The sequence below is a fragment of the Crocuta crocuta genome, unplaced genomic scaffold (genome assembly GCF_008692635.1).
Source record: "Crocuta crocuta isolate KB4526 unplaced genomic scaffold, BGI_CrCroc_1.0 scaffold118, whole genome shotgun sequence".
Classification (NCBI taxonomy): Eukaryota; Metazoa; Chordata; class Mammalia; order Carnivora; family Hyaenidae; genus Crocuta; species Crocuta crocuta.
Window position 1 is genome coordinate 12,646,422 of NW_027551558.1, and position 22,096 is coordinate 12,668,517.

The 22,096-nt window shown below is 49.1% G+C and overlaps 1 protein-coding gene across 1 annotated transcript in view; it reads left to right on the top strand.

Annotated features, from left to right (window-relative positions):
• EPAS1 (endothelial PAS domain protein 1) overlaps nt 1-22,096 on the top strand; it is an 84,528-nt gene that overhangs the window by 55,558 nt on the left and 6,874 nt on the right. Inside the window, exons 3-9 of the mRNA XM_077749346.1 lie at nt 1,271-1,422; nt 1,854-1,938; nt 5,333-5,451; nt 5,555-5,760; nt 15,184-15,290; nt 20,397-20,544; nt 21,174-21,388. Coding sequence (XP_077605472.1) covers nt 1,271-1,422; nt 1,854-1,938; nt 5,333-5,451; nt 5,555-5,760; nt 15,184-15,290; nt 20,397-20,544; nt 21,174-21,388 — 1,032 coding nt within the window. The remainder of the gene's footprint in view (nt 1-1,270; nt 1,423-1,853; nt 1,939-5,332; nt 5,452-5,554; nt 5,761-15,183; nt 15,291-20,396; nt 20,545-21,173; nt 21,389-22,096) is intronic.

Below are 22,096 nucleotides of genomic sequence, written 5' to 3' on the forward strand. Positions count from 1 at the left end.
GGGGTGCCCCTAGCCACCACTTCTGCAGCCCGCCATGAATGATGCGGTGGCCTTCTCGTGCGATCTTTGCGCCTCTGGTCTCCATGGCCTCTCTCCAAACCGTTCAGCGTGCCATTGCCGGGTGATTCTCCCAGAGCAGTGCTCTGTGATGCCACCGCTCCAGGACCCTGGGCCCCCTCAGCAGCCCAGTTACTGAGACTGGGAAATGGAGCCTTCTCTTCAGCCAGATAGGTGCCTCCTCAGTCCCCGGGAGTGGCTTGCTCCAGGCCATGCCACCTCCGTGTTTTCCCAGTGTCTGCCCAACTTGTTGGGGCCCAGAAAGTTCTTTCACCTAACAGAGTGAATCCCTGTTTTCTATGAGCCACCTCAACTGCCCTTGTTTGGAAGAGTTGTCTCTGACAACCCCAAAGTGACCCCCTCTGCCCCTGAACCCTTGAGCACTTGCTGTCTATATTCCTCCTTGGTCATCCAGTTCTGCTGCTCCTGAGTTTTTACTTAAATTTGTACCTCTGTGTGCTACACAGCCCCTATTTGAGCAATTTGGGGGGAAGGGGTACTATCCTAGAGGGAATGGCAGAGGGAGAAAATCATAATGATTGGTGGTGTTTTAGTCTTCTTAAATACTTGCTTAGTCCTTACTACTCAAAAGATGGAAATTATTATTTCCACGTGGCTGATGAGGAAACTGATATTCAGAGAAGTTTTTAGCCAAAGTCATAGCCTAAATGGGAGGAATAGAACCCACGTTTAATTGACTCCATAGCCTATAAATGGTTAGGAGTGTAACTGCCGAATGCAGCTACCTGAGCCAGCTAACCACAGTCCTTATAACCTCGAGCCAATGACTGATTGCGTCTCTCTCAGCCTCTTCTATAAAATGAGGCAAAGAATAGTACCTACAAGACAGGAATTGTAAAGGTCAGATAGTATGTTCGGCACAGTACCTGGTAAGACAGTCATTGCTCAATGTACATTAGTGGTCAAGGTTATGGTTTCTAGTACTACTGTGACTGCTGTCATGTCTATGATGCCAGCTGCCACCATTACCCTTGGTGCCACAAGCATGCTGCCACTACAGCCACACTCCTGCAAAGTCCCATACTCTGTGTAGTGCTTTGGCATGTGGTGACACTTAGATGTTGGCAGTGTGAGTTTCCAGAAAAGTCCACTTAATGCTTTTGATCCATCCCTGACTGGTGTTCGTCTGTACCAGTCACATCTGTCTTAGGACCACATTCATGTAAACCATACACCCCCCCTCTCTTTCCAGTTTGCTCTGAAAATGAGTCTGAAGCTGAGGCTAACCAACAGATGGACAACTTGTACCTAAAAGCGTTGGAGGGATTCATTGCCGTGGTGACCCAAGATGGCGACATGATCTTCCTGTCGGAAAACATCAGCAAGTTCATGGGACTCACACAGGTGATGCCCTCCTCTGGCTCTTTCAGAAAGGGAAGGTGTTTGCATTTGGGGGTAGAACTGAATGGAAGGTTCTGGTCCCATCCATCCTGACTTCTCCCAGCCTGTGCCCACCCCCACTCACTGATCTCAGGTTACAAGCCTCAGGGACACACTCCCAGCCCCTGGTGTTGGGTTTGGCATTGCTGATGGACAGGTCTGCTGACTAGATTAACAGACCAACCCTGTGAATCCACTCTCTGTCATCAGTGGCAGTCTTGTATTTATTGTGTCCACGTGTCTGTGGCTTGAGATCTGGGCAGACCTAATCCAGCCTGCTGTCTGTCTGTCTCTCTCTCTCTCTCTCTCTCAACCTGGAAGGCAGCTCCGCTGGCTCTTGGAGACCTCTTCTTCACCATTAGGAGTAATGAATCCCAACCTTGTTTTTGAAACAGGTGGAGCTAACAGGACACAGTATCTTTGACTTCACTCATCCCTGTGACCACGAGGAGATCCGTGAGAACCTGAGTCTCAAAAATGGTAAAGTATTCTTCACTCTGTCTTTTGTTCCTTCTTACATCACTTGGGAGGGGCTATGGCTTCCCTTTGTCTACGAATGTAGGGCTGATGGATTGTGGTCATCGTGATACAGAAAAAAACTGGCATCCATCAAATGTCCAGCATGAGATGGAAGGCACAGGAGGGACATGGTACTCGGAACTGTGTCTGGCTGGCCCTTCGTGGGGCCTGATGCCATGCTAGTAGGGCAGTCCTTTGGGTTAGGACACCGTCTCTAGCAGGTTTCACCACCTGCGAGGCCAGCACCTCTGCCAAATGGGGCCACACAAACCAGTACACTCGTCTGTGCCCAGATGTTCATGGAAACTATTGCTCTTACCTGTTGTGTAACAAAGCACCCAGCGCACAGCAGCTGAAATGATCATCTTATTACCTGTCATATTCTGTGGGTTCTGTGGCCAGTTCTTTTGCTCCACATGACATCAGCTGGGCTACCGTTGTCTGGGGGCTGGACTGAGGGGAATAACCAGGACAGGTCCCCCACTCGTCCGGGCCCTGGTGGCCAGTAGCTGGAGGCTGGCACTCAGCTGGGCCACCGGCAGCACTGGACCTCCTTCAGCTGGACCTCGCCATGGGGTCTCAGAGCCTCTCCCTCTCCAGACTTTCTGACACAGCAGCTCAGGGCTCCCAAAGGGCAAAAGCAGAAGCTGCCAAAGTTTCCAAAGCCTTAGTCCTGAAACTTGCACCGCGTCACCCTGCCCCATTCTGTTGTTAGAGGGAGTTATAAGCCAGTCCCTGCTCTATGTGGGAGGTGAGTACACAGGCTACGGGGTATCGGGAGGTGTGGCTCATGGGGGCCACCTTTGGAGACTAGATAAGGAGTGGATCTGGTCCCCTGGTGATGAGATGCACAACAGGGAGTTTTTGATGGAGACAAGATGGAAAGCTCTTCCGTACTGTATCCTGCCTGTGGGGGTATCCAGCAGATACCATGGACAAAAGGACCCATGTAAGCTGAAATCACTTTGCAAGCACAATCGGAGCTACTGCTTCGTGTCTTGTAACTGGGGACCTCCAGGCACAGGCACAAATTGAGGATATTGTCGAGAGACCTGAAGCTTCGTGCAGAAATGGGGCTCCATGACTTTCTGGGAGATTCCATCACTGTCCTGGGCAGATGGTGCCCACAGCAGCCCATCCCCTGTAACATCTCTCACCTGTCACTGCCGTGGGGTATGTACTCGTCCAGCCTGAGTGACAGAGGCAGTAGCGCCAAGCCTGCAAGATTGGGCTGCTGTTCCCGCACACACCGCAGGAGCGGGCGCTTCGCAGGCCCGCCTCCACCCTTCCTACAGACGGAGCCTGCAAAGTGCGAATTCTAACCCCATCCCCCCTAGGGTTCTCACCCAGCCCCTCCGCTCTCCCACCTCAGGGCCTTGGTCCACCTGGCTCTGAGAGTACAAAGGCTGGCGAGCATTCCACAGGCTCACCAGTGTCCTATCTGCGCTGCTGAAAGATCTTGTCTGTTCTCTGAGGAAAGGGGCACCAGACTTTCTGAATCTCTTTCTAAAGCAGGTGCTGGAAACCTGCGAAATGAAAAGTCTCCTACCCTGTACCCAGAAACTTCAGCCCTTAGGTTGTCAGGCTGAGTTCAGCCACTGACCTAGTCTCAGTCTGACTGTGAGACCTGATCCAGGCCACTTCATTGCTCTGTTCCCCACAGCCTCTCCTTTCAGACTGATGGTATTGGACCAGGCAAAGTCTAGGACCTTCCACTCGCAAGTACTGTGATTCATAGCCTGATTCTACTCTATTTATCTGAGTAGAACTTTAGGTCACTTGGTCCATATGTCAAGGGCTTGGGATCAAGTCTATGAATCAGCAAATCCTCATTGAAGGTGCTGGCCTGCATGGACTCACGATCTGGAAGCAAAGGGTTAGCATGAACACCGAGAAGGAGATAAGGCCATGAGGCAGATTGTGGAAGGCTTTGAAGGCCGGGTGGAGGGCCTCGAACTTTATCCTATAGACAGAGGGGAGCTTTTGAAAGTTTTTGAGTGGGGGTGGGGTAGTCTGATCGGAGCTATGTTTAGGGAGATTAATTAAATGGCAAAATGAGGAGAACCTAGAGGTTAGCAAAGTTAGGAGGCCACAATAGTAAAGTATGGCACAGCCACAGATGAGTCCCTCCAGTGCACTTATCAGCAGCACCTGAATGGGTCGTAATGGTGGATCTAGGCCCCAGGACACAAGACTATCTCATGATATGTAGACCCCACCAATGAAAATTAAAATTGTAGGAAACATTAAGTTCTGGAGAGATGGTTTTATAGGTTTTAAGAGGAATGTTCTAAAAAAAAAACCACACACACACACACAACACTTTTGTTCTCTTATTTCATGGGCTACACATCTCTTAGGGATGCTTAATATAGATTCAGATATCCCAAAACTTCATTTGACACAGTCCTTTGAGGATACATCAATCAGATAAATCAATGGCCCTCTAGAGGTTTATGGAGGGCTGCGACTATTTGGAGGAAAAAAGGCTCTGGATTGTTCTGTGATGCTGGGCAGGGGGCAGGAGTGTACCTGGGAAGGTCCAAGTTGGAGATGGTGGTGGTGTAGGCAGAATGTAAGCACTGACGAGGGGGACTCGGCTGGTACTCACTGCATTCATCACTATTCTGTGGAAAGTGGGAGAAGTCCTGAGTGGGCAGCATCTGGAGACTATGGGGAAGGAGGCTGTGGTGTTGGTCCTGGTGATTTCTTTAATTCTGGCCAAAAAGGATAAGATCCATGTTGGGGTCATCTTCAAAGTGAACTTGCACCCCAAACCCAGGAGGCTTGGACCAGAGGTCTTTCTTGAGCCCTGACATAGGTTACTTTAGGGGGAAAGCTGGTGGCGTGGTATCCTGAATGCAACTACCGCAGGTTGGAAATAGGGCCCTGGAGGATCAAATTATTGAGGGGCAGGGGTGAAGAAAAAACAGTTGTGTCTGAGAGACATTTCTAATCTGAGAGATTTACCCCTTTGAGGGGACTGGGTCTCGCCCAGACTGTGCCTTAGAATTCCTTCTAGGGGACGTGGGCCTGACCCAGGAGAGGCGTGCCGAGATTATGGCTACTAGTCACTGCTTGCTTCGCAACCTTGCAGTGAGCATGGATGTACTGGGCACAGTGGGAAACAAAATGGTGGAATAGCCTTCTGGAGCTTATACTCCAGTTGGAGAGACCAGCCAGGGATGAGACAACGTTAGTCCACAGGCCGAGATGGTCCTGAGCCCCCACAGCAGGCCTACAGGTGCTAAGGGAGCAGGTCCTCGTTGCCCCAAAACACTGCCTCAGGGCCCCTCTTCTGCATATACACATAAAACTCAAAGTCACCTGGTTCCCTCCACTCTTCCCCCCTCAGGCTCTGGTTTTGGGAAGAAGGGCAAAGACATGTCCACAGAGCGGGACTTCTTCATGAGGATGAAGTGCACAGTCACCAACAGAGGCCGGACCGTCAACCTCAAGTCAGCCACCTGGAAGGTAGGATGACAGCAGGCTGGAGCCGGAGTCCTCCCGTCCCCCGCCCCGCCCCCGTGCGCGCGCCGCTGGCCCCACGTCTGACCCCTCCGTGGCCGGTCTCCAGGTCTTGCACTGCACCGGCCAGGTGAAGGTGTACAACAGCTGCCCCCCTCACAGTGGTCTCTGCAGCTTCAAAGAGCCCCTGCTCTCCTGCCTCATCATCATGTGCGAGCCCATCCAGCACCCATCCCACATGGACATCCCCCTGGACAGCAAGACCTTCCTGAGCCGCCACAGCATGGACATGAAGTTCACCTACTGTGATGACAGGTGGGGGCCCCAGAGTGCATGTGCCATGGCAGGGCTAGGGCTCACCCACACGGGCATGTGTGCGTGGCCATGCCTGTGGGAAAGCTATGGGTCTGGGGCAGGAACATTGCATTGCTGGGCACCAGTGTGTGGGCCTGTGTCACTGTTTCATCCCCTCAGTGTAGCTAAGGGGCTCCGAACACCCTATTTGGTGGTTCCCCGTTGCTGCGACGTTAGAGGCTAACAGCAGAGCCTTTCTGCTGTGTGGCTCCGTTGTCCTTGTTGACTGCTGTGTTTGTGTACGTAGTCCTCCGCATATGTGTCAGGCTCCTGAGTCCTGAGCAAATTTCTCGGAGCCTCATTTCTGGGAGACTGGAGTCTAGAGATCTCCATCAGCACTCCCAGTTCAGAGGCCAGCTGCGAGCTTCAGGGACTGGCCTGGAAACTGCCCCATGGCTGCGCGCCTTCCCCTTGTTCTCTTCCATTAATGAGCTCTTCCTTCAGGCTTTGTTCCTGCTGTGTCATCTTCATTCCTGCCACTGTCCAGGCTAATTTTGAAGGCCTTTTGATGGAGGAAGCTAAGCTAGACTCTAACCCCCGAAACCAGGCCCCACTGGAAACTCTCCTACAGGAGAGGGACGTGCTTCAGAGTGTCAGCTCTGGAGGGATGGCCTAGGATCAAGTCCAATAGGAAATGTTCAGTGTGAGCTGTTATCCTCATGCTAAATTGTTCTTTATTATAAGTTGTTGAAAGAGTGCCTAAGACTGCCTATGCCCCTTCTTAGAATGGGCCTCCACTCGAGGCACAATTGAAGGACTTTCATGAGAGGGTCCTTGAGTCATTCCTGGCCCCCTCTTCTGACAGCCACGGCACGAGGACCCAGGATCTTAGAGGCGGCAGGTAATACTCTAAGTAGAAAGAAGTGCTTGGGGCACCTGGGTGTTTCAGTCAGTAAGTGACCGACCTCAGCTCAGGCCAGCTCAGCTCTCGGATCGTGAGTTTGAGCCCTGCGTCAGGCTCTGTGCTGACAGCTCAGAGCCTGAAGCCTGTTTTGGATTCTGTGTTTCCCTCTCTCTCTCTCCCCCTTTCCCCCACTTGTGCTCTGTCTCTCTCTCTCAAAAATAAACAAACAGTAAAAAAAAATTTAAAGAAAGAAGTGCTCTAACCTCATAGGGAGAAAATGCCACATGTGAAGACTTTTGTCCTGGAACTCTGACACAGTCAGCGTTGATTACAGTGGTTAATAGTGTCATTATTGTGGTCAGGATGAAGATTGGAGATAAAGATTGTCCCAAAGGCAGGCATTCGAGAAATCCCTGTTGTGTGTAAGGTCATCTGTCAGATGGGGCCTTTGCATTCAAAGGAATATTCTGGGCCAAAGACACAGGCCTGTAACGTGCACCTGTCTCTAGTCTCTCGAGATGACATGGGAAGTCCCACTGAGCAGCCCCCATGTCTGGGCTCTGGGGTGGGGCGGGGCTCTGGTGCCTGGGGTCCTGCAAGGTGCAGGGAGCCCCTGTGAGTGAAGCCCACCCCTGACGTGACCCCATAAGCTCTAGAAAAAGCCTGCAGTCCGAGAAAACAATGCAGCATCTCTAGTTAATAGAAGAGAGGGATTTTTTTTTTTTTTTTTTAAAGCTTAAGACCTTTATCCTTGTTAAAGTGAAGAAAAAAAAATCTTCCAGAAAGAGTAATCTGAGGTTGTCCTCCGCTCATTCCCTGATTTGAATGGGTCTCCGGTCATTTCCTGAAAGCAGCTTTGCTTTGGATAAAAGAAGAGATGACAAAAAAGGAGGAATTGGCCCAACAGCGGTTGAGGAGGAAGTGGACCCAGGGTGGGGAGAGCTCCCCTGTGCTGACTGCTTAGTCTGGCTCAGGGCTTCTAGGTAGAGTCGATACTGGCTGCAAGGAACCTGTGATTTAGAGCTTTGTGACTCAGAGTGTGGAGGGGGATAGTGCTTCTAAGTTCTGCTGGACACATTGCATTTTCAGCAAAATCTTGCCTTTCAACAAACCTAATTACATGGCCCGAGCTCTGAGTTCAGTGGGCTGGAGGGATGAATACAGAGGCCCTTTAAATATACAGAATGCTGTGCCTCACGGAAGTTGTGTTTAACCGATTAGCAGATTAGTTAACAAGGGCACAGACACGGCTTAGACAGTTTATAAAGTGACTATTTTAAGTCCTTAATCCTTAAGTGCTATTTCTCTATTGCTTTGATGAGGACTGGAATTTTCTGGGTTTGGTAGCCTGTTTTGTTTTTGCTCTTTCGTTAGAATAGGGAAAGGTGCGCGCACGCGCGCACACACGCATGCAGGCACACACTCTTCTCTCTCTCCCTCTCTGCCTCTGTCTCTGCCTCCTTATTACCCTTCTGAGATCAGTGTTTCAAAAACCAACACTTACATATGATAGCTTATGGGTGTGTGTGTGACTACTCTCCATTTCCCGTTTAATTTAGGAATTCCCTAGATTTGATGACGTCTAACACACTCTGAGGGGCTATGATTTCCCACCAAGGGAATTACTTTCCCATAAGGAAAAATGAAAGGATCTGATGAAAATATAAGACAATCGGAATCCACAAAATCACTTTTTAAAGCTGGTTGAGTACTTTTTCTTCGGTGTATGAAGACCACAGGCTGATGATAATCAAACAAAAGAAGAAAAGGGGGTTGGAGAAGAGGAGAAGGGAGAGGGGAGAGAAATAAAGCAGGAAGAAGGGAGAAAAGGAGGCTGTAATCCCACATTTACCTTCTGGCTTCCCAGAGGCCGTGGGACCCAGACACCCGGCTCTGAGGCAGCCGCAGCTGAATAGAGACAAGCAGATGACTCAGAATTCATTGGTCCCGTGCCTCTTCCTAAAGGGTCAGAGTACCGTATTAGGTCTTGCATCAGTTATCTAAAGAGTAAACATTTTCAAAAGTAAATTTTGTGACGCTTTATGTCAGTCACATTTACGTATGTGTGGCTGACTGCTCTTGACAAGGGGAGCAAAGTGGCGGCAAGGTTAAGGAAGGAATGTCCTGATGTCCTGATTATCACGATGACCAACGCTCTGTCTCTATATATGACTCCCACAGAGCCGCTCTCCTCCATTCCCTAAAATACTGAGCAACCGGTGAGCCAGCTGTTACTTACTGAGCATGTGCTATGTGCCTGATCCTATGCCAGAGACCATTCTATCAAAGAAGTAAACAGAGATGGTTCCGGATCTCCACGAGTTTAGATATTGAGACAGCAGCAACTTTATGAACTGCAGTAGATGGCACAAAACAGCATTCCGTTCACTGGAAAGGGGGATAGAGGTTATTCCCAAGTAGTTAGACTCTAATAGGGGGTGGTTCTTAAATTCATGTGGAGGTGCCACCTAGTGGTGACAGGGAGTCACTGTCAAGGGAGCCAGGTATCCAGGGAGGTGGGACCGACTTTGTTATTCACATAATCCTACTGAGATTTGTGCATGAGTGTTCTTGTGTCTGAGAGGTAAAAGCAGATTGTGGATAGGCTCTGTATCAATAGGGAGAATATGGTATCAAGGTTACAGTGAAAATTTCAGATGAACAAAGAGGCTCATGTAATCTTTACAGGTAAAGAATTTGAAGGCATTGGATTAAGACAACATGAGGTGTAACTGGGTAAATTAAGATGCCTGTGTTTCAAATTCTGCAGGTCAAAATTATGATGAATTCGTTTTGTAAAAAAAGACGGGGGCACCTGGGTGGCTCAGTTGGTTGAGGTTCTGACTTTGGCTCAGGTCATGAACTCGTGGTTCGTGAGTTCGAGCCCCGCATTCAGCTCACTGCTGTCAGCACAGAGCCCACTTTGACTCCTCTGTCTCCCTTTCTCTGCCCCTCTCTTACTCTTACATGCACTCTCTCTTTCTCACAAATAAATAAGCATTTAAAAAAAGTTGGGAATAGGAAAGGTAACAGTAGTGAGAAAATTGGGGATCACAAAGAGAATGTGAGTGGAGAAAATTATAAAGAGCCATGAGTCATGAAATACATACACATCAAAATACCTGGGAGGCAGAGTATTGGAATCTGAGAAAAAAATGGCTAATTTCAGTGAAATTAACAGTAAAAGATTATTTACTTTCATTGTATCGTGAGATACACTTAATAAATTATTGTACTTTTCTTAGAGGGTGGGTGGCATTTGAAAACTGAGAGTGGTCTTTCAAATGAATACATTATACGTAGTGTTTTTTTTAGTACCGTATCTAGTGTATTGTAAGCATCTTTGCACCCTACACACTATTAGCCTTTCTGCTCGCATCTCATAGAAGAGGGTATAGTGAATTTCTTTACATCTTTGAGTGAGAAGAAGCTTTAAGTGCTCTCCTTGGGCATCTGTGTCTCCTCCAAATGACAATTTCTGAAATCAGCCCAGAGTTTGAGCATATGTACGAGACATGCTTATACAGTATCCTGCCTGGCCTGGTTGAGGGACTTCCCTGGAGGAGGCATCCCTACAAACTCTCTTTCCAGTTTACTATGAAGCTGAATCAACCTCCTAACTAAAAAAATATTCCCTCTACATGATCTGCTCCTCCCTTGCTACAATTCAAGGCAAATTCCTTCCTATTGCTTGTGGGTCCTAAGGTAATAATAGGCAGCTGTGGCGTTTGGTGGCCCTCAGAGCAGGGTCAGCCCAGGACGGAGTCAGGGCGGTCTTTCTAGGTATAAAGTCACCACACCTATCGCACATCACACCAACAAGATGAAAACTGCCCCTTAACTACAGAGCTGGTTGTATAGATTTCCCATAGCCACGGAATATTTGAGGAAAACACAAGGCTTAAGGGCTACCATGTAAAGCAAATAAAATCTGGATAAAAGTATATGAAGGCAGAAGACATTGAAATCTGAGTCTATGAGCAGTCTGGATATTATTAAGGAAATGCAGCTTCAAGGCTTCTAAACCTCTATAGAAGCCAAACTGACGTGAATCAGGTTGCCGGAGAACGACCACGGCCAGAAAGGGTAGAAGGAGAGAAAACAGACTTTACTAGAAGTACGGTTTAGTAGCACATGCATTCTTTGGAAACCAAATAGGTGGTTACAAAGTCCTTAAAACTTTTATCCTCTTAAATAGTTTCAAATACCCTCTAAACATCTTGTGTACATGATTAATTGACTTAGCAAATCCTTTACCTGCGCAGGAAGCAGGGGTAAAAACTGAGGCCAAACCTTGTCTGACTCCAGGCAGTGGTGTCTAAAGTCAAGGAGTTTGCTGCCTTGTCCCCCATGCACGTGGGGTAGCACTGTTACCCAGAGGAGGAGCAGGCCATCTCAGGGCTTTGGCTGGGTGTCCGGTGCCCACTGAGGCAACGACTTGGGCACGGTACCAAAAGAGTAATTTTCTTCCTGGCACTCGGACACAGGTAATCCATGTCAAAAAGAACCTGTGAGCATTTAAAGGTAGAGAACAGTTGAAGGACAATGTGTCACTGTCATTTTACATTATGAAGACACATCTAATTCTGAACTCCAGAGCCAGGCGATCTGACCCACATACTGACTTGGCATAACACTTCACAGTCTAATGGCTTTTCCCCCTCTGTGTTTTCTGTTTTCTTTCTTCCTTCTGTCTCTGCCTCCTGTGGCTGCCCATCTATGTATCCGTCTCTGTGCCTCATCCTTGATCTGGTTCTTCTGCTACTTTATTGTTAACGAGTGACCTCTCCTCTTCTCACTTCTGAAATCTGTTCAATTAAGCCCTTTTACACCCTCCTCTTCTCTAAAACAGAATAGCCCTGCCAAATTGACTTGTTAAATTCATGGGTGACCCCAGACTGATTTTTTCCCCCCAGTGAGTCAGGGCTCTTAATTAGAAAGAAAGAAAAAATAGTTTTCCCTGCCCCTGATGGAGAGAGCAGATGAAACCGTTATCACAGCCCAGCACCACAGGCTTCTCTGGGACACAGGGAAATGAGCTGCAAAAGCCCTTCTGTGCTGTCGTAGCTGACCCTATAAACAAGCCGGGTTCATTAACCTCCCCACTGGCGTCTGCGTGCCTGCAGATGGAGGGGAATGACCATTAGCTTGAAGTTGGGGTTTCCTGGCTTTGTGAAGTTTGACAACTCGAATGTTCTTCAATTGTGTTTGGGGTATGTGTATTTCCCAGTTTTTATAGTAGTCTGTTTAAAGGAATGAAGGAGACATTAAATATTTATTTTAGTTGACAAGATAAACGAGAAGGCCACTCCTGGGAAGCTAGCTGGCAATTCCGAAATCTACATTTGTTTGTCTCCTTCCAAAACATGCCCATTGTGTGCCTTTGAATGCATGGTAAAGTAATTAGATTTTTAAAATGTTTTATTATGAGGCTGATTATAATAAACATTTACTTTAAACATTTTAGAGATTCTAATCTTGAAAGAAAAATTAATTTCTTCAGGGAGTGGTATCCAATCCTTTCCATGATGGCCTCATTTTTGAGGGTCTCTAGAAAATTCTAGCCCTGTCCAGAAACACAAGCAATTTATCTGGCAAACCGGCAAGCCTGTTAATGGCCGGTCCAGTGTCAGCAGGGCGCGCTGGTATAATTCCTGTCCCCAAGCCTATGCTCAAAAGGCCCCAGACCCGACAGGAAAGCTGTGTGGTTGCAGGCAGAAAAACCGCATGTTCTGTTCTGCCATCTCTGTGTTGTCCCCCAGGCTCCACCTTGCTATGGTGCTGAGGCCACCAGCCCCAGGGTCAGGCTGCCAAGGAACATGTCTGTTGCCGACGCGTTTAGAGGCTTCTCTGCTCCTGGCCAAGTGAGGCACAGATCCTCTGGGTGGGAGACCAGCTGGCTGGCACAAGTGAACTGCCGGGATCTTGCTGGAGAAATCTCCATGGGGGTGGAATCAGCTGAGGCCTGAGCGGTTCAGCCCTGTTGGGCTGCCCCCCCTTATCTGACCCCCCCTTATCTGACCAAGGCTTTAACCCCTGAGTCTCACCAGTGACCACGCCAGCCACAGCTTCCAGAATGGAGAAAGGATGGATTGAATACCACAAGGGGTTCTGCTGAGAGTTGTGTGCGTGTGTGTGTGCACACGTGCCCACATGCGTGCGCTTGCACTGACATGCCTTGAGACAGTTAACTTGTGTTCTGGGAGAAAAAGTTGAGCTTTATTGCCCAGCTCCTTAGCGGTGCTGGAGTGGACAGGGCTCTTGTTGTACCTTAGGTCCTAAGAGACAATCAGTCCACCGCTCAGCTACTCAAGAATTTATCAAGTGCCTGTTGTAGGAAAGGTCAAAGGAGGAAGTGGTCCCTGAGTTCAGGGGGAGGCAGACTAGGATGTAGGTAATTCTTGTGATGTTGTGTTCACCTATTAGGACTCCATGAGAAGGTGACATCGGTGAGGGCTGGGGGAATTGGGGCTCCATGGAGAGGGCCAGGCCTGGGGCTGGCCTTGCAGTCATCAGGGGAGGAGAAGGCATCAAGGCTCTGCAGCAAGAATGGGTCTGCCGTGTGTGGGGCACTTTGAGGAGAGCAATCTGCCAGGGCACGGGGTGTAGGACACGCTGCAGGTTAGCTGGAAATCACATTGCTTGGGAAGCTGGAGACCAGATTCCCCGGGGGTCTTTGAAGTTAGGCAGGGTATATGTACTCTTGATCGTGGTGATGACCGTCTTTGATAGTAGATGGTGATATGAAAAGCTGTCAATGCTTAAAATAGGGGAACGACAAGATGGAGGTAATATTTTAGGATGATTTGTTCTGGAAGACATGTGCAAAGGCCCTTCAGAGGTGGGAGAGAACAGAGACAGGGAATCAAGGAGCTGCTGTGTCTGCTCTCTGCTTCTGCATTCCCCTCCGTGTTATTAATTTCCAAAGTGGAGAGATGATGGGGTTTTACTCAGAAGTCATGCATTCTGAAATAGAGCTCATAATCATAAGAACATAGCCCCACTTCTGACTTGTGGTAGGCCAATTAAACAAGACAATGAGCCCATTAGAAAAGCTGCCAGAGGCACTCTCCACAATAGCTAAAACATGGAAAGAGCCTAAGTGTCCATCAACAGATGAATGGATCAAGAAGATGTGGTTTATCTATACCATGGAATACTACATGGCAATGAGAAACAATGAAATCTGGCCATGTGTAGCAACATGGATGGACCTTGAGGGTGTTATGCTGAGCGAAATAAGTCAGGCAGAGAAGGACAAATATCATATGTTTGCACGTATAGGAGGATTAGGAGGAACTTGACGGAGGAACAAGGGGGAGAAGAAGGGCGGAAATGGTGGGGGAAAGGGAGAGAAGCAAACCATGAGAGACTCTTGAATGCTGACAAAAACTGAGGACTGATGGATGTGGGGGGAGGGGGGATGGGCATGGAGGAGGACACTTGTGGGGATGAGCACTGAGTGTTATGTGGAAACTAATTTGACAATAAAGTATTAAAAAAAATAAAATTAAATTAAATAAAAAAAAAGCTGCCAGAGATAATAAAGACAACAAGAAATATAATATTTAGGTGTGATGTGGGAAAGCAGCTAATCTGGTGGTTCTTGGGCAGGACTTCTTTATTTCAGTGGTTCTGGTACAGAGCGAAGAGTCCTAAGAGTGTTACGTGACACTTCGTGGTTCTCCACACTTGTCTGCTCTCTGCCCACTTCCCATCAAACCCAGACCCCTTACAGGGGAAGACAGGGACACTTGGGACGGCCGAGCTCTGTCATTTCAGAGCTGCCCGTTTATCAGAGTGTAATGAGGAGGCACTTTTCCACCACACTGCTTTTATATTTCTTCCTCTCAGCACTTCCCACTCAGTCCCCCCCTTTCCTTGAAGTAGGTGGGGGCAGGTAAAGTACCATGTAAGGCAAGCCTAGTGTCCAAGAGGTACCTGAGGTCACCAGGCAGGGCCTGAGGAAGAGCCCTTGGAAGGGTGAAGATCAAGCAGAGACGGGGTCTCCCGCCCACTCTCCCCCTCAGTCGCTGCCCAACATGCAGACAAAGGCCGACTCTGCACTTTTCCCAGTTTGACGCCACATCGTCTTCACTGTGGTTTATATCACCCTCTACTGGCACAAGCTTAGGCCGGCCATGGGGAGCCCTGGTTTTCATTCTTGGTCTGTTCCTGGACACTTGTCTGCTCTCTGTGGATCTCTGCTCCCTCATCTGCAGAAACAGGGTGGGAGAGCCTGGTCCAGGGGTTGTGGGAGGCTGGGTGTGTGTGTATGTTGGGGCTGGGGCACAGGGGTTCCCTGACTCTCCAAACCTGAGTTCAGGAAGTACAGGAAGAGTGGAGGTTGGGTGGAGCCACAACTGCAGGTTGGCCACCATGTTTTTTTTTTAACTTGGATGAACAGTGTGACCAGGAAGCCTGGAGTGTTTTCATCAGAATGTGTGCATTTGATTTACCTCCCGGATTTAGCTCCTTGAGCCCCCGCCCACGTTCATATAGTGTCTCTTCCCACGTAATTTTTTTTTTTTTTAATTCAGAATCACAGAGCTGGTCGGTTACCATCCTGAGGAGCTGCTTGGCCGCTCAGCCTATGAGTTCTACCATGCCCTGGACTCAGAGAACATGACCAAAAGTCACCAGAACCGTAAGTTCCTGGAGCGCCCTGTGTGGCTCCCTTGTATCTGTGGAATATAGCCTTGAGTGAGGTGTGACCAGTGATCTAAGAGAAGACCTGCTGCCCCCTTCCCAGACATCACATCTTGTGTGGCAGACAAGCCCCATGTCCGCAGGATGGTCAGAGAACCGAGGCTGCCACCAGCCCATGTGACAGCTTCACACAAACTAAGAAGAGGGCACACACCGTTCCTTGGGGGGGACACACCCATGCCAAAGCACACAGCTTGGCAAATGGAAGGTGGGCTGAATCTCAGTCCCCATGGGCCACCTCCACCCAACACCCACATGCAGTCAGCAGTCTGTGCAACCCTGTGGGACAGCTCTGTAGAGAGCAATACAAGACACATGTGGTCAACTGGGTTGTGTGCTATCGAAGCAAGTCCACCTGTTCTGAGAAGAGGAAGCCTGGGAGAGTTAGGGAAAAGGAGAGGATGGGGCACTTGAGTTGCACCTTGAAGGATGGGGGGGAGAAAGGGGCTAAACAGGAGAAGGTCGCAGGGCACAACTTAAATGCTGTGTTGAGGTAGGCTGTGGTTCTCCCAAGAGATCTTGCCAGACCAGAGAAGTCAGTTGGAGGCTGTCCCGGGCATACCAGTGATGTCACAGGGACACTGTGCTTGGCACCTTGAAAGAAAACCTGAATTGTGAAGGAGATTCGGGAACAGGACTGTCCAGTGGAACTTTCTGCGTTGGAAGTGTTCTGTATCTGCATAGTCCATATGAAATGTCTAGTGCACCTGAGGAACTGAATGTTTTAAAATTTTAATTAGATGTAAATAGCCACACCTGGCTAGTCACTACCATATGGGACAGGGCAGCTCTAATGCATTCACTTAGCCATTTTCCCAATTCAGACTTCCTCTTTGCAGTTGATCCAAGACAACCATGCAACCCATCAACACACAGGACTCTGGGTCTGTCACCCTATATTGGCCCACTGGGGGACATAGAAATTTCTAGGATTGCTCCCCGGTTTAAGGGATTTCGTTTCTGAAGGAAAAGGAGGGTGTGGGCTCCGTGGGAGCAAGGTGGCTCTTATCTTTAGCCTCAGCGTCTAGCACAGTGTTTGCTAAAATGGAGGCTCTGAGTGAGTGATAAACCCAGGGCAAAACACATATTTGGGAAAGAATGCTTCAAAATAAGTGGCGACAGTGGTACAGACCAAGGTGCTGAGAGGATTAGAGGAAGATTAAAAATGGGTGAGGTAAGTCTAACAAGGTCCCCGGCAGACCTGCTGCTCCGAGGCCTCCAGCGTTAGCTGTGGCGTGGGGGTGGCGTGAAGAAAATGGTGGTGCTGCTGTGTGTCCATTGTTCTTAAATCCATCGTCTGTCCTAAGGTTAGGAGAGCTGAGCTCAGAGCAGCTAACAGATTAGCAACCCCTATAAACTGCATGGGAGCACCACTGATCACTCTTATGGAGTGAGATCTTCTCTTTCTAATTGGTCTCTCTGCTTATTCCTCACGGCTTGGGGTTTGAGCTGACAGTGCAGCAGGGCCCCTTAGGATATCTCAGAGAAGTTTCTCACTCTGTCTCTGGCAAAAAAGACAACCAGCCCAACCAACCTAGATTCAGTCCCACTCAGGGACCCAGAGATGAGGGAGGGAGGTGAAGGTACTCCTGGGTGCCATGGATGGACCCAGCCCTAGCCTGCCCCAGCTCTGAAGCTGTAGGATGTGGTTCCAGCCTTCACAGTGGGATTCCCCATGCTTTTCCGTTACATGGTGGGTCTTGCTCCCAAAGTCATTCCAACAATGCGACTCAGGGACCTGGGCTCTGGCCCAGCAGACCCACTGATTCCCCAGAGCCTGGCTTTCTGGGAATTTTCTTTGGGGGGGGGNTTTTATTTTTTATTTTTTTCCTGAGCCAAGAGTGAAGTCAATGCAAGAGACAGTACTAAAAGTTTCTGGGAATTCCTGGAGGACAGTATTATACTTTGTCTTCTGGGGTGGAAAATTGGAGGTAACTGCAATCAAAGGGAACAAAAATAATGACTTCTCACAAGTCATATAAAAAGGATTTTTTCTCTCTTCTTGGAAAATCTTGGATCCTTAAAACAGAGCTGGGATAAAAATCTGTCATATCAGTTTCTTGCTGATTCCAGGGAAAATATGGTGTTTTTTATTGAATCCATATATTTAAGCATTAGGCACACTTAAAGGTAATTCCTGTCCCAAATAGAAATCACAGGCTCCCTTCTTCCCCTGCTGGAGCCAAGTAAAGCTGCTCTGAGCTCACAGGCAGTGTACCCAGCCGGCAAACCCAAATCCAGCAAAGAGAAATCTGCATGGGTTGGAAATCGGGTTAATGCCGGCTAAAACAGAAGCATCTATTTGTACGTGCATGTGTGTGTGTGTGCACGTGCATGCATGTGTGTCATTGGGTTTGTGCAAATAAGGTTGTGGCACAGACTCACGCCAATGCTGTGGAATAACTAGAGGCCCGACTTTGAGACTGGTCCAGGTTTATACACCAGCATCCTGAGTTTCCACGTGTATGTGTGTTGTAGCCTGTGAAAGTTTACCGTTGAAATTACTGGGGAAGCTCTGTCCCCAAACCAGATTTAGATAATTGAAAGCCATCATTTCCAAATGGATTAGTAATTTATACATTGTTACTCTTGGGGATAGGGGTGGGGAGAGTTGGGGGGAGTCGGTTTCTCTTTGTTGTGTGAGGACATTATGTGCTCTTAGGAAAACAAGATTAAAGGCCATAAAAGGCCTATCTACCAAGGAGCAGGCCCCTCACCAAGGCTGGCATTAATGAGCAGATGGTTAGAAAGCAGGCGTAATTATATTCTACTGACAGAGCAGGCCCTCGCCTGCAATCACTAGAAATGCAGTTAAGACCTTTGCTCACTGTACTGTTTAATCAAAAAGAATAAGAGCCCTGAACTTTGTCTGCATTAAGATCCGTCTAAATAAGTTAACTCCAGGCACCTGAAATTGTGCAAGAATCGTTTCTTTGCAGCCAGGGAGCCTCAGCGGGGCACATAGAGGGACATTCAGGAGGAGGTGATTTCTTTGGCCAAAGGGTCCCTGCTGATATAGGACCAGAGCAACAGCACATCGAGTCTTCCCAGCGAATAGCAGCTTGGGGTTGTAGTAAGAGAGCATAGCGCCAGGAGTGCCATTGTCCAGTCCAGACTGGGTCAGCGTTGTCCTGCGTCATGTCAGGAAGGTCACCATCCCTCTGGTCTTAGTTTCTTCCTGTTAAAAGAAGATGATATCTATCCTCTCTGCTGCCCAGGACGTTGTAAAAAGATTAGACGAGGGCGATACACCACTTTGGGAAGTAACGTGGCTGATTCTTGTGAAGGAAGTATGCACTTAGCATGTGATCTGGCCATTGCACTCCTAGCTGCACCCACAAGATGTGTCCGTACAAAGATCTGTACGCAAATGTTTATAGCAGCTTTACTGGTAATAAGCAAAGAAACTGAAAACAACTTACACATCCATCTACAGGTGAATGGATAAACCAATTATGGTACCTCCATACAATGGAATACTACTCAGCTATAAAAAGGAACAAACCATGAATACCTGCAGCACCATGAGGAATCTGGAAAACATGCTGAGTGCCAAGAAGCCAAACACAAATGAGTACACACTCTTGTATGGTTCCACTTACATGCAAATGGACAGAAGAGCAACACGCAGTGACAGAAAACAGATCAGGGATGGCCTGGGACCAGGGGCAGCGATGGGGATTAACTGTCAGGAGGCATAAGGAATTTGGTGGTGGTGTTGGGGGGTGACGGGAAGGTTGTTTACCTTTGATTGTGGAGTGATAGTTGCAAGAGTGTGTGCATTAGTCCAGACTCCCTGAATCGCGTACGTAAAGCAGGTGCATTTTCTATTGAAGGTAAATTCAACCTCACTTCAGTTGATTTTAACAATGAAAACCGAACCACAGAAGCCTAGATTAGGAGTCTTTAATTTGGGCTGTGATCCTGTCTACTGTCTCCATTGAGGGGAACTTTCAGTTGGTCACTGGATAGTTCGAAGCCTCTGTTTCTTCAGAAGTAAAACAGGAATCACGGGAGACACCTCATGGTGTCACCGTGTGTTACACGAGCTGACGATAACACTAATCCTCACAGATGACTTCACGTGCTGGACCTTTCTAATTGTTTTGCAGCAGTGCATTCATCTTGAGAACCTGCAAAGCATTGCACACATGTAAGTTAGTACTTCTGGCACCGTGGAGCTGGTGCTTGTTCAGTTTTTGACCAGGGTAAATGTGCCCAGAAAAACATTAATGCAAAAGACCACAAGTGGTGTTAGCGTGAACCACACTGCCTTCCTCCACCACACAGGGGTGGTGACTGGGGAGGTGGCCCATGAGCGTCCCAGGAGAACAGGGGCAATCCTCCACCTTTATGGAGAATCTGGATATCCTCTGTGGGGTCCCTCACAATGTTATCTACAGATGCAGGGAAGAGGTGGCTTTTCCTATGCAGCTTTTGTCCAGGATATTCAGTCAACACTCCTGCAGCTGATAAGCCAGACAGGCAGATGTTGTGCTCTGTACGAATAGCAGTGGTATACGGGTAGCCAATAATGATAATTATTATCATTACTACTATTTTTATCGACACCTCATTGTGTCGATGAGGAAACCAGAACTAAGGGAGATTGTTCTTTCCCTGAAGTCTCCATGGTAGCCAGATTTTCTAATGCTTCCACCGTGCATCTTTCAGTTCTCTGTGATTTGAGGAGTTCTGAGCTAGGATTCTGATGAATGAATTCCCAAGGAATGAAAATGTATAGGTCCAGGCCATAAAACTACCAGAAATTCTAACATTAGACTTTAAAGAGATTTACTGATTCCTCTTTAATGAGAGCAGATGAAGAATTCCAGACTGGGGAATGTGGGAACGCCTTCCCCGTGCTTTCATACAGTAAACAAATGTTAAATGAGCACTTAGATCCATCTGGAGGAGGAAAGAAGTCCTAAGCAGGTCCTTGCTGCCTTAGGGGCCAGTCTTGTCTGTTTCCCTACAGACTGCCGTCCCCGTGAGGTCTCACTCCCCAGCCTCCCTGACCTTGGCTCCATTTCTCTTCCCACAGTGTGTGCCAAAGGGCAGGTGGTGAGCGGCCAGTACCGGATGCTTGCAAAGCACGGGGGCTACGTGTGGCTGGAGACCCAGGGGACGGTCATCTACAACCCTCGCAACCTGCAGCCCCAGTGCATCATGTGTGTGAACTACGTCTTGAGGTAAGCATGTGCGGGCTCCCTGGACTGAGGGCAGCGGGCCCAGGCCTGCCCGAACCCAGGTGCTACTTGTGTGGACTCTTTGCAGTGCTGATCCTTAGGACCCAGAGGATTCCCACGGCTGTCTCAGGAACTATAGGGATTTCCCCTTCACAGTGTTGTCTTTTGCCTGCCTCTTTCCCCCGCTTGTCCTGTGTGTCGCGCCCCTGACCCACTTGGGGAGGCAGAAAGCAGAGTTGTCAGTAACTATTTTCTAAATGGGGGACAAGGAAAGAGGATTGCTCATGCTTTCCGGGAGAAGATGTAACACCTTCACTCCATAGTATCTGGGAAGAAAGTTGGAGGCGGTCACACCGCTAGAGTAGCAGAGCTCTCCAACCTGTGTACACAGTGAGCCCACACACAATAGTAAAAAGCATCCAAGACCCATCCACACCCAGACGGCACTCTTCAGGATGGCTGCCGCCATGACTCCAGGCGTCATTGTGTGGTGCCTTACAAAGTGCTGGCAAGTGGGCAGGACCCGCGTGCTTATCTGAAAGGCTTCGCTCTCTGGTATTCCATGGGTCCGGGGGCAGGAAAGGATTTTTCTGGAAAGCATGGCAGGTCTGACAGACCTCTCGTCCCATCAGTGAGATTGAGAAGAACGATGTGGTGTTCTCCATGGACCAGACGGAATCCCTGTTCAAGCCGCACCTGATGGCCATGAACAGCATCTTTGACAACAGCAGTGAGGTGGCCGTGTCTGAGCAGAGTAACTACCTGTTCACCAAGCTGAAAGAGGAGCCGGAGGAGCTGGCCCAGCTGGCCCCCACTGCAGGGGATGCCATCATTTCCCTGGACTTCGGTGAGTGCTTCTTAGCTGAAAGGGGCCAGCTGAAGCCCCTCCAGGTGGAAGGCAGTTCTCATGCTAACAGGCTTCCCTGGATTCCTCTTTTCCTTAACCCCCGCCCTTCCCTGGAGTCTTGTGAATGTGGCCGGACACATTCACATGGCCCTGCTTCTGCCCTTGCAAAGTACAGAGTGGGGTGGGGTTATGGGGGACTCTCTCCCGAGGAGTCGGCTCATTTTCTGGCCCAGGCAGGGAGAGGCTGAGGTGAGGGAGGGGGCAGCAGGAGAAAGGCCCTGAGGCCGCTGGCACATTTTCCCAGAGGGCAAATCTCCACCTGGGCCTTGAAGGACCGATTGCTTGTTTGGGTAGAGGGCTCGGCTGAAATAGCATGAGACCCAACTCCAGAAATGTGGATGGAGAAAAGCTTCTGGCCCAGGATGAAGCCCTCACATGCACGGTTTCTTTAAAACGTCTGCCTGTCCAGTGGGGAGGCGGGTCCTGTGGCCCCAGGCAGAATTTCAGGCCTGGCCCCCCTCCCATGCTGGAGGCACCCTCCGCAGGCACAGGGAAGCCCCGCGCTCCCAGGTTGGGACCCCGGTCTTCCTCCCGCAGCTTTGCATGGCTGCCCCCAGGCCAGCAGCACTCCTGTGCTCGCCCTGCACTGTCTTGGCCCCTTTAGAAGAGCCCCGGAGAGGCCACGTGAGAAACTATAAAGGGCAGCGG